The sequence below is a fragment of the Protopterus annectens genome, chromosome 1.part0 (genome assembly GCF_019279795.1).
Source record: "Protopterus annectens isolate FY-2018-M chromosome 1.part0, PAN1.0, whole genome shotgun sequence".
Taxonomy (NCBI): domain Eukaryota; kingdom Metazoa; phylum Chordata; order Ceratodontiformes; family Protopteridae; genus Protopterus; species Protopterus annectens.
This window is the reverse complement of record NC_056725.1, coordinates 1,865,277,124-1,865,290,080: the sequence shown is the minus strand read 5'-3', so window position 1 is coordinate 1,865,290,080 and position 12,957 is coordinate 1,865,277,124. Positions and strand designations below refer to the sequence as shown.

At 43.1% G+C, this 12,957-nt stretch overlaps 1 protein-coding gene across 1 annotated transcript in view; it reads right to left on the bottom strand.

Annotated features, from left to right (window-relative positions):
* NUP155 (nucleoporin 155) overlaps positions 1–12,957 on the bottom strand; it is a 1,504,248-nt gene that overhangs the window by 66,807 nt on the left and 1,424,484 nt on the right. The window contains exon 40 of the mRNA XM_044069916.1: positions 1,341–1,447. Coding sequence (XP_043925851.1) covers positions 1,341–1,447 — 107 coding nt within the window. The remainder of the gene's footprint in view (positions 1–1,340; positions 1,448–12,957) is intronic.

Below are 12,957 nucleotides of genomic sequence, written 5' to 3'. Positions count from 1 at the left end.
TAACTTCAGGTCTGACACAAAGTAAACAAAATCAACAGCCTTCTAAAATCAGTACATAACACCATTTCAAAGAATGAATCACAAAAATTCACGTGACATTTAACTGCTAAACCAACATTATCACAATTCATAACATACCTTTTCAAGCATTCAGAAGTAGCACAAAATAGTAGTCATCTCTAACAAATCCTTCTGTAATGGGCTCTTCAGCCTCATACTGCTAAGCACCTCCAGATACCCACTGCTCAACAGCCACACATTCAAACAAAACCATAAGTCCGATGAAGTGTGCAGTCTCAAACACAAAACAAAACAAAAAAAACTACAAAGCACAGAAAAAAACATTGCTGTGAAAGTTCCGCAGTTAATGCCATCTTTACCCAGTTTGCTGCATTTCAAATAGAGAACAAACAATCCAGTGACTAAGAATCTAACATCTGCAGCACTACATGTTATCCATGGAAAGAGAAATAAATCAAGTGATCCTAATGGGGAGGTGATGGTTGTAGCAGGCCCTGTTAGAGTTTAGTGGCAAAACCTGCACTTCTGGATTGAACGTTAAGAAATGTATTATTAGCTAGTTGTCTTGAAGATACTCTGGGATGAAACATTCCTAAAGAAGGCTGCTATTACAGTTGTAGCCCTAGGACAGTGAGCAATAACTTTGTGCCCCCCTCCAAAGTTTTCTTACTTTTCGCACAGCAAAAAGTAGCACAGTTATCTAACCAACTAGACAGTGTTTGGCTAAATAAAGGTTCACCTCATTTCTCTGGAATGAGAGAGAAAAACACTGTCCGGATTGTCTGAAACTTCATTCCTTCTATACAGTATCTCAGCTGCCTGCGCCAATCCATCAATTTGTTTTTTTGTTCCCCTTCGTGTCATGGTTCTCCCTACCCCAGTGCCCCAGGTTAATCTGACAAGACCAACCAGCCTTCACCCCATATGGGCTTGTACCAGTGTGGTACACAAAGGCATTGGGGGCGTGATCTGGCCATTTCACAATCTGCCAAAGGTATTTTCAGTCATTCTCTACCCCGTTCTCCATTCCCCTGTGGTCTCTTGGTAAAGTCCAGTGGGCAGACACACTGGTAACATGCTTACGTAATGCTCCAGCTCTACTGCAGCTGAAAGAACACACTCTAATTCCCCTTTGGATGATGTGCCTCCCCTTCTTCACACATCCCTGTCCTTTACCAGGGATCGTACTGGGAATGCCCTTGAGACTGCCCTCCCAGAAAGATGGTAACACATATCCCTCCCTTGCCACTCTTTCAATCACTTGATTCACTAAATTAGCTCTTACTACTGCATAAAGATCTTGAATGGAAAACACTTACCTTCTGGATTTTGGAACGCTGCTGGGATCTTGTACAAATCCAGACAACAGAAAATGGATACAGTCTAAAATGTGCAAGGGTCTTTTAAGCCTTTTCCAGCATGGATCCTACAATAACAGAAGTAAACAAATGAAAGTTACCACAAAAGTGGACTGCAGCAAAGTGTGAGTGGAGGATAATTTACTATTGATAAAATTAACTAATCTAAAAATTATTTTACTTGAAACTTGTGTCTCCGAGAAAGTTAAGGGTAATAACGATTACTTGTGTAAAATCTTACCACAACATCAGATGTCTTTCTCTTCTCTGTTGCTGTATTCTTTACATGAGGGAGATTGCCTGCCAAGTGACCCGACGTCGGCCAGTATACAAAAGTCTTTAGTGCCTAGTGTGCGTGGAATGTCACACACAGGCTGCTACTAGACGTAGGCCATAAAAGCAACGTACCCACAGGTAAGATAGGACTGTGGGGACATCCACTGTTAGGGAGTCCAGGTTATCCAAGAGACACCAGATTGAAAATCTTTTCCATTTGGATAAATAAGAATTTCTAGTACTGGGTTTCCTGGCCTCCTGCAGTACCCTGAGCACATCCTCAGAAAAAAGGTGTCTGAAAGGAACCAAGGTCCTGTCACCTACAGCGTCATCTGCTCAGTTAGCAGGTGAGAGTGGATGAGGGTTCCCCTGTGTTGTGTACGTCCACTCTGTGGGGTAACTTGTGGTGACTGCCCTTATCTAAATGCTGGAAGTAAGGGGAACTAGTGCTGTCTTGGCCGAAAGGGAGTCACCATAAAGATTTTTGGTCTGTCCAGCTGAATCTTTAGCAGGACTTTTGGAATGACAGGCAGGGGTAGGGAATGCATGTAGAAACATCCCCCTCATAGGTTCATATGTAGGTACTAGGCTATCGGCCCAAGGGCCTATGTAAGCCTAGCCAACAAGGTTCCCTGGCTTATGCCACCCAAGAAAGTTATTTTCCTGTGCCACTGTCGAGCAGAGACACTGAAGTGATCCCTGGGGTGTATTTTCTATTTCCCATCCACTCATCAAGATTTTTCTTGAGTGCTAATAAAGAACTTTGCTTGACATAGATGGGTAGCCTGTGACCCTCCATGAAAAACTGAGTGCGTCCATCTTCCAGACCAGAGGCTGTGGGTCTCTGGCACAAAATAGAGGAAGTTGTCTGTTCATGGGGGAGGCAAAGAGATCTACTTGCGGAGTACCCCACTAGTGGACAATATCCAAGAACACATCCTTATGAAGCATCCTTTTGTGGGGTTGTGTATTGAACCTGCTCAATGTGTCTGCCAATACATTCAAGCTTCAGGGAATGTATACTGCCTGAAGGAGTGCCTGCAATTTGACAGCCAGCTCCCACACTTACATGGCTAGTCTGCACAAGGAGGTAAAACCTGATCCCCCTTGTTTGTTTACATAAGAGGATTGTCATGTTGTCTGCAAAAATTTTTAAGGGCCCTGGAATGAGGAGAGACTAAAGGCCTGGAATGCCAGCAGTAGTGCTCTCATTTCTTTTATGCTGGTGTGATCTTTTCTTTGAGAGGCTGTCCAGGTGCCTTGTGCTTTCATGGAGCCGAAGGCTGCTCCTCAGCCTGTATCTGAGGTACATGTGTACATCTCTTGTACTGGTGAGAGAGGATGAAATGGGAGGCCTGGGTTGGTAGAGAGTTGTTGAATCCACCAGCTTATTTCCCTTTTCAGGCAGGGAAGAAGGGGAATTTGGAAATACAGAGGGTGTGCATGTGTCCACACCAATGTCAGGATGCCATAAATCTCGGGGTCCTCAGAAAGGTTCTGGCGGAGTTGTGTGAGAGAATGATGAGGTTTTGAAAGACAGTGAGCTCCTGGGCCTTCTGAATGAGAAGGGAAACCTTCAAGAGGTGTGTTTGGATCCTGCATCCCGGGAAAATGTGGTTCTGTGATGGGGACAGACAGATGTTTGGCAATTTATAGTGAATCCCAGGGAAAAAAGGATGGAAATTGTGTGTTTGAGATCTTGCTGTAGTGCCACTGGACTGTCTACTTGGAAAAGAAGATCATCCAGGTATGGGAAAACTTGGATGCCCTGCAGAATGCCACCACTGGTGCTAGGCATTTTGTGAAAACCCTTGGGGAGGTAGAAAACCGAAAGGGCAAGGCAGAAAACTGAAAGTGTCCAGAGGATACAGAGAACTTTAAATATTTCCTGTAGCTGGGGTGGATTAGAATACGAAGGTAGGCATACTTTCTGTCTACTGAGGCCATAAAGGCTTGAAGTAAAATCAAAGGGAACAGAGTTTGTAAGGTGAGCATCCTGATGCTGGGTACTTTCAGGTAGGTGCCAAGGAAGGAGAGGTTTAAGATGGGTCTCCAGGGGCCTTCTTTTCTGGGGAATAGACATAACCTGGAATAAAACCCCTTGCCTTTTTGAAGATCAGGAACATGCTGAATGGTGCCTTAATCCAGCAGGTTTTGCAACACCTGTGGGAACAGTGGAATTTGTTCTTAAGATGACTGGAAATGCCCCTGAAGGGAGGTAGAGACTCCCAAAACATGAAGTATCCATTTCTGTATGATGGAAAGCACCCAATAATCTTGAGTAATGTTTTCCCAAGCTGGGCTTGAGAGGGGAAGGAAAACGGGTCTCTTCCTCTCTCCTTACAGGGAATTTTGGTATTTACTTTCTACTGGTGGTGTTCTTCCACGATAACCTAGCTCCATATGTGGGGGCTCCTGACAGTTGGGGCAAGAAAAAGTGATGGTGTCGGCTGCCTGATTTTATACCACTGATGACCGGACGTCAGTCCTGGAGCGATAGCAACCGACTCAAATACTAAGCCTCTGGTATTCAGGCCGACTGAAGGCTACCCCTGGCAGGATAACCCAAGTGTGATGACTGCAACAGTGAAACACGAAGATCATCATCTGAAATAATTTTAGATAACTAAGACTAGAGTTCCAATGAGTATTTTGTCATGTGGGTTTGGTAGTTGACTGCCCTAATGGCAAGGATGGCGGACATGTACATTTTCTTGCCCAGTTTCTCCAAACGCCTGCTATCCTTGTAGAAAGCAGCAGGGAGTTTGAGGGACGAAGCCCAGAAGGTTTGTCTGAAGACGCAGTGATAACTGAAGGGTCACTGAGGATGCTCTGAACAAGAACTTGCAGTCTGGAGGCACCTTATAAAATTGTTTTTTTAAGGTGCAGGAGGCTGTGAATCTGGAGTCTTGCTAGAAGATGCAACTACACCTATGAATGCAGGAAGGATAGGTGGGACAGCTGAGGGCCTGGAGGTGTCCACTTACTGTAAGTCATAATAAAGTTTTTGAACATCTGACATTTCACTGCTTTCTCACTTGAAATGTTCCTGCATCCTGGTAAAGGTGTCACTAAAGGAAATTTCCTCTGCTGGTGAATCAGCCCCATTAGAGTTTTCCTCTGGGGAAGCATAATCTAGAGGGGAGGAGATCTGGGTTGAACAGGCCAGTGACTTATCATTAGAATAATGTTCCCCTTCTGAAGAAGTTTCTTCCCTCATCCTCTTTTGAGGAGAAGCAGTCCAGGGGGAGGTAGGTCTGAGGGACATGAGAGCATTAAAAATGCTTTGAGAAAAGGCCTGCCAATCCTTTTGAGGATCAGGTGGAAGAGGAGACATGTTTAAACTTTTGTTTCTTTTTACTAGGAAATGCATTCTATCATAGGGATGGTGGGCTGGATGTAGGCCTACACTCGATTATGTCTCAATCCACTTCCTCCCTAACAAGAATGGTCGGCATCCCCTACGGCCTTCAGAGATTACTAGGCTGGGCTCTCCTTTGATATCCGATCTGGATGGCTGCGGTAGTTCCAAGGACATAATGATGTCCTTCTCCAAGGCGTCCTCCATTATGGGTTTGGCCTGTGGTGCGGACAATGGCCCTGATCAGATCTCTAGACTAGCGATAGTGTGGGGAGAGACATTTGGCACTGGAGGTGAAGCCAAAGCTTCTGGCCTGGGTTTCTTGGCCTTCCACTTCACTAATGACTTGTCCTCTGAGCATGAGGGACCCTCCATCCTTTTAGAGAGAAGTTTTAACTGCTGATTTTCTATGTAGATGGAAAGAGTTCAGCCTACTCCTTAAAATTTTGGGAACAAAGGACTGGCAAATAGTGCAAGGCCCAAGACAGAAAGGCACTGTTGGTGCTTGTCCTTATGTGGAATCTGATGTCCACATTGGCATTTGCTCTTCTTGGATGACATTAAACCCTATACAAAATAAAATGGTGAAAAGGGATTAGCCAAAGGGGCACTTATCTGAGATGTGGAGACTGAAATTTCTTCGGCGAGCAGACCTTACATACAGAAGAAGGGTTCTGTCTGACGGCAAAGAGGTTCTGAGGATGGTGTGTGTGTATGTCCCTCCTACGGTCTATGTATGACAGCAGCCTGCGTGAGATGCACCATGCACCCTAGGCACTAAAGACTTTTGTATACTGGCCGACGTTGGGTCATTTGGCAGGTAATCTCCCTCATGTAAAGAATACTGCAACAGCAGAATAGAAGGACATTGTGAAAATTATTCACTGTATTACACACTGAAAAAATTAATTATGCCGATATCTATGAAAGAACTACATTTCCAGCAGAGATTTTTTTACTATCCCTCACTGACACTGTACCAAATACTTTTCCTCATAAATTATCTTAAGTAACCCCCAGCTTTATGACATGTCAATGTAAGTACAGTTATAAAAGGAGAAGTGATCCACTCCATGTTTTAACTGCTACAAAGAATTTTGATGACAGGGAAGAAAACATGATCATTGACTACACAAACTCAGTGAAGACTTTAGCAGTTTTACTGCAGTTAAAATTAATCCATGGCACTATTCTTAAAGGTCAGCTGTTATAAGTGCCAGCATAACTTTACTATGTATTTTGAGGCAGTCTCCTAAAACAAGCCACCATTCAAAACTGGGCTTCTTGGACTTCACATGGATATGCTCCTTGCTTCCTCTTACTGACACCAACCTGCAGCCAATGAGGTGCAAACAATGACAGCTTCACAGAGTGAGTCACAAAAGTGTTAAATAGGAAGCTGAATAACAGCTTGCTTTAGCTTTTTAGTTTAATCTACTTCTAACAAAATTCAGTGTTTTCATCTCATAAGTGCATTCAGCACTATGATTGCACTTCACTATATGCAATCACTGTGTGTCAGTGAAATGCAACAGAGAAAGGGAGGCATACTGTTAAGACTGCTGCCTGAACAACTATCACTCTGTGCTGTATGGGTGTGACAGTCTCAAACTGGGTTTATAAAGATTCACAGAAATTTGTTTGTGTGAAAATACTACAGGAATTACACAGTATCACAAATGCAAATTACTACAAAGCAGAGAAGTGTTTCTGCAAGAAACATGAATTCTTCAATACGCAGGCTTCTGACCCACACACCATATCTTTTAATATATTAAGGTTATGCATAAACCTGGAGTAACGATAAAAGTTAGTTTAAAAAAAGGCCTCTTTTCTATCTGCTTCAAGACAGCAGACTTTGCAGTCAGAATTCACAACACAACATAGAATGTTCAACTAACCAGGAAGTGATGAAATATGATGCACAATGTTGCTGAAACGTGCCCAATACTTAAAAGTTACAACCAAATAAAACATGACTAAATGTAACATACCTTATTAATGCTCATATTCTGTATACGAGTTTTTTTGATCTTATAAAATCAATTGCTCAAAGCAATTTTTATGCCTGTCTCTAATTTCAGCATCACCATTTCCTGACTAGGTTGGAGGTTGTTATACTGGTTTAAGGTGTTAGAATCACAAACACAAGTTATAAGGTTTGATTCTCACATCTGGAAGGGAAATTGGCAAAGCTTAAAATATCCCACAACAGCAGCTAGCCTAGTAGTAACCTATGAACACAGTTAAGCACTTAATTTGGGTTGGGTATTGGAGTAATGGTCAAGGTATTTACCTTATAGACACAAAGGCAGGGTTTGATTCTCAAATGGACAACTGGCTAAGCTTAAAATAGCCTGTTAGGGCAGTTAGCCTAGTACTAGCCTTTAAATCTATGAATCTAACTTGAGATCACATATTGATATGACACAGCTACTACTGCAGAGAGGCAGCTAGGTGGCAGCCCAAAACATGTTTTGTGATGACAGCTTGTAGTCAACCTGTTAGAGCACTACTTGTATTTTGCTAGGCATCCTCCAAACCTTTTTCGCAAACAGTCTGATGACAACTGATAAAGAAGGGACCACAGGAGGATAACAGCGAGCAACGTCCAGATATTGCGTTAACGACCTTCTGATTATCACCAGTGACTCTGTCAATCTCCTAATTTGCTTTGCTACTCTAAATAGTCCTGACAAATATCAGATGGCTATACACTTGGCCATTACGTTGTCCTGCTAGAAAATATATCACACAATTTTATCTGCATGTTTCATGCCTTGAGGTCCCTGAACAGACAGCAGTCTGTAATTTTTTATTCCAACAAAGGACTACAGGAATAGTTCATGGGGTCAGACAGAATATTTACCTCTCTCTCGTCAGCAACAGAGAATAATACCCCTGCCCATGGCCCACTGCAAGAACTGCATCATCTTTCAGGTTTTGCACAACATATTGTCAGAATGAACCAGGGAAGACACAGGTTTCGTCTTTTCCTCTGGAGACTGTGGTAAGGAGAAATGCCCAAAGCTAAAGCAGATTTATCTGGAATCTTTCAGCAGGGGTCCAATTTTCACTGAACTGTGAAAGAGCTGATGTATCCCCTTGCAGCGAGTTGGATGAATAAATGGAAGATTCAAAGTAACACTGGTGGGGACTGTCCACAACTCCAAATCCTGGCGTAGAGATGTGGCACCAATATATAATTAGTGAGCAAAGAGTGAATCTGAAGCTAAGTCTACTGTGACACCCACATTCTCTGGCATATGAAAGACGCCACAAACGCTGTTAAAGCATCAAGCCTTGAAAATGTAGATGGGTTCAAGTATGCACCATCCACAGCAACCTCAGCCAGAGTGCCACAGATACGATGCTCCTCAGCACTCAATGCAGGCAAGAAAAACAGAAGCTGAAGAGTTGCCAGCTCCATGCCAATGAAGGACATCCTCTGAGACAGGATCAGAGAGGTCCTCTCCCAAATTATGGAGACCCCCAAAGGAATGCAACAGGAGCACCTACTCTAGGGATGTTGTGAGAGAGCATCTGAATGGGACCAGAGCAGAGTGTCATCAGGAAGGGGAATACAGAGTTTCATCTGAGTCTGCACCAGGCTGGGTGCACTAGGGAGACCAGATGGCAACACACACTAATGAATGTGATGCCCACTAAAAAGAAACATGTTCCAGACATTGATGTGCTAGGATGTATGCCAATGACATAATGCAAGCACACTGCAGCAGGAAGGGCAAGACTCCTTTGAGTTACCAATTGCACATAAATATATTCTTACCATAGGGTTTATGTTATAAGGGAAGTCGCTTAGGTGAGCCAACAGACTGGGTTCATCTCCCCCCTCCTGTTTCACTTTAATATTTGTTTCTTGGAAGCTCCCATGTTTAAGTGAGTCTTCTCATTGTGAACCAGTGGATGTCGTGATACATACCTTATAGGAAAGCATTTATGTAAAATCAAAGAATGGGCATATTTCCTGCAAATTAAGCAAGATGAAAATGAGGATTTGACAACTATGTTGTTCAGAAGTAATTGCATGGGTTACAAGGAACTCCAACTGCATTAGCAAAATGGAGGGGCAGGCAAGCACAAGGTGGGTTTCAAAAGGATGCTGTTGACCCAATAAGAAAGGTGTTTATGTAACTCCACTGATGATAGTAAAAAGCATCCGTCATACCAAAGACTGGGGGCTGTTCCTTGCTGGGTCTTTTGAGTGGGTACAATTTAGAAGGAAGGAGATAAAGCAACCAAGATGATGCATCACAGGGCTAAGTCTTGGAATACAGAAGTTTTAAAATAGGCCAAACTCCTGGAGTCAGACCTCCAGACAGTAATGTGAAGCTGTGAACCAACAACCAAGTGACCATGATACAAACATCTTCAAAGGAAATATTCTTGAGGCAGGCAATGGATAACCCCCCCACCCCATGCTGGTCATAGCCCCTCCTTCCTCTAGAAATTATGAACATATGTACCCTGATCATGGGATAACTGAGAACAAAGTCATGATGGTGTCTCAGACCAAATAGAATCACCTAGACACGGACTGTGAGAGGAGTTAAGCTACCACTCTAGTGGAACTGAAAATCCCTTACACCTGGCACAAAGTATGCCAAGTGAAATAATTCTTGGTAGGGTCAATTATTTCTGACAACCTCCTTAGGAGATGGGATTAAGATTTTGGATGAGTTGGAGAGAAATGGCTCCTAAGGATACTCATAGCAGATAGACAGAAAGGAGTTCCCCAATGATATTCTAGTGCCAGTGCACAAGAGCAAAGGGGATGCTCAGATCTGTGGGCAGTACAAATGTATCAAATTCCTGTCACACTGCATAAAAGTGCTGGAGAGAGTGGCAGATAAATAAATATGCAAAGTAGTAGAAAATAAGCTGGGATATGAGCAATTCAGATTCAGATCAGGATGCAGCACAACCAAACCAAGGTCTGTAGTGAGATAAGACAGTGGAAAAGAAGCTAGTGGTGGTGATTAAGTTTAACTGGGCATTCCTAGACTTTGAGGGAGCATACAAGGTATCAAGAAAACTGATTTGGACATTCCTACCATGGTTCGAAGTCCTGGAAACACTGGTAAAATTAGTGCAAGCTATGTACAAGGACCCAATGATTCAAGTATAAACAGTATTCGGACTCAGAAAAAGGGGTTCCCAGTGGGAATTAGTATATATCAGGGGTTAGTTATGAGTACATTGTTGTTCATATACTGGTGACAGACTACATTAGCAAACAGGTCAAAGGGGGCAGATAAACAAAGCTGCTATATGCAGATGTTGTTACACTACAAGTAGGACTCTGAATAGAAATTTCACCAAATGAAAAGGGACTGGAATTCAAAACTGAAGGCACATACGAGGAAACTGAATACAGACAAGACAGCTGTCATGGCAACTAAAGGGGGGACATCAGAACAAACTGAAAATGTATACAAAAGTGAAACAGTGCAACACATTAAAAGCTATACATATCTGGGTGAAGTGGTTGAAGAGAAAGGAGTCTGAATAAGGAGGCCAAAGCTAGAATCAGTGGGGTCGCAGCCAACAGGCATAGAGTGTCAGGAGTAGTTTGTGACAGAATGCCAAAGATGATGAAGAATAAGGTGTAAAAAACAGTGGTGTGACCAGTACTTGTATATGGTACAGAAAGTTGGGCAGTGAAGGCAAAGGAAATGAGAAAGCTATAGATGAAGGAGACGAAGTGTCCGAGATGGGTGGTAGGATGTACACCATGGGACAGATGAAATGATGGGATCTGAGCTGAAGACAAAGAAGATTCAACTACAGAAAAGGTCAAACAGAACAGACTGTTTAGTTCAGGCATATGTGCAAGAGAGCAGTGAAGATGACTTGGGAGAGACAGGAAGGCAGCAAGAGGAAATGAGCACATCTAGTAAATGGAATAACTGTGTAAGAAAACACCCGCGTCACACTCAGGCATAACTAACAAAGATAGGAAGTGGCACCGAATTACAAAAAATGCTGAGAGCTGATGCGATATCCCAACCCTATGTAGAAAATGATGATTAATCCATTCAAGATCAGACAGTCCCTAGCAACAGCCAGGCCTTAAAGGTACACAATTACAGGAAACAGTAAGGAAGTAGTATATAAATTCCCTATGCTTTGAGAAGAAAGAAAATCCATACATGGGGGATTTCCTTGGATAAAAATGAAACAGCTTATTCTATTGCAGAGTAACCAGGAACTTGAAACTACACCCCTGTTGTCTATCAGATGATGACAAAAACAAGTTCTGGTCTTCTCTGAATTTTGCAATAAGGCTTGAAATCAAAGGAATGGACAGCCAGTACATAGGAATCTCCCTTGTCATGGGATATGAACAGTCCACCACTATCTACCTCTATCTCCATCTTGCCATGATGTAGTAGGCAAACATGGAGCAAAAACAAATTCTCTTGAACTGCAAAATAGGTCACTTTCAGTTGCTCCACTTCTGAAAAACGTGAACTAGATCTCAACTAGATACTGCTCTTCAATCAGCAACTCCACATGAAGACTAGAGTGCTGACTTGTGAAGTGCCACAGCACTCCTACTTCATCTGTACACGGACTGCTGAGAAAATTATATTCCTATATATGGCTCACAACAACTGTAATTCACATCTCAGCGCTGTGGTCATGACATGACTGCAAGTGCATGTGTGTGTACCCCTGCTCCCTTAGATACCACACCACAGAACGGCTAACAAACCAAGTTAGAACAAGCATCAGAAGCTGCCTTTCCTACAGGCCTTTAGCAGAAGGGCAGATGTACATGGCTCCTGCTGGATGAAATGAAATTCTCTGTTCAACTGAGATCACTTTTTCTGAATTGTACAGTACTGGGGATAACTCCCCGGTATGCCAGTGAAGCATTTGTGATGAGTTTGGTTGCAGGACTGGGAAATCTACCTGCAAGTTGATGGGGGCTGTCCACCACTCTAGAAGGCAACAAAATGGGGTCTGACAATAGGAGATATGTGCGCATGAAGTAAATCTGTAGCCAATGGTACCCAATCTACTGCAACACATCCATGCTAAGATGTGCAAATGGCACCATAATTATCACGGTGGCCACCAAGCCTAGCAGATACAGCAGGATTCAAGCTTGGACCCTCCAATGCATCCTCACCAAGGCTGCAAAATTCAGGATCTGCTGCGCCCTCTTCTTCACAGACAGGAAGAGAGCAACACAGGATTTGTCCACCTTCATGCCAATTAATTCTGTCCTCTGACATGGGAATGGAAACCACTTGTAACAGTTCATAGTCACTACAAAGACTGCAACCACAGAACAGCCATCCTAGAGAAGTAAAAAGGGATCCCTGTCGAGGCCACCAGGAATCAGTTATCAAGGTTGCATGTCATGTCGAGTCCTACCTTGGGCAAAGCCTTGACCACAGTGACCAGCTACTAACACAAGTTTGTAAATACTCTCTGGATGCACAGGAAAATTCAAAAAGCAACACAGTGGACAGAAAGTGGTGTCCAATCACACTGAACTGAAGGAACATCCTCGGTGTACACCAAGACAGGCATCCTTTATTTCCATTTACACCATCCAGGCATCCTGCAGCAGCAGAGCCATGACACCTTGGAGAGTCAATGTCTAAAATCTGATACATCAGATATGCTCAAAGGACCAAGGTCCAGAATAGGAAATAGGAAGGACCAAGGTCCAGAATAGGAAATAGGAGTTCTGTCCCTTTTTGGGGCAGAACCCTTATCCTCACTCTGATCCAGGGGTATCCTCCTTGGCTCCTTTGAAAAATAGGTCCTGAGCCTGTCACAGGAACTCTGTAGTGGTAGCCTGGTCTCAAGTGTAATACATTCTTGAGAAGAACCCAGTACCTTTAAGAGGGTTCCATTCATGATAATATTAAGAAAAGTACAGTTGTGTGCACTTACCATAAA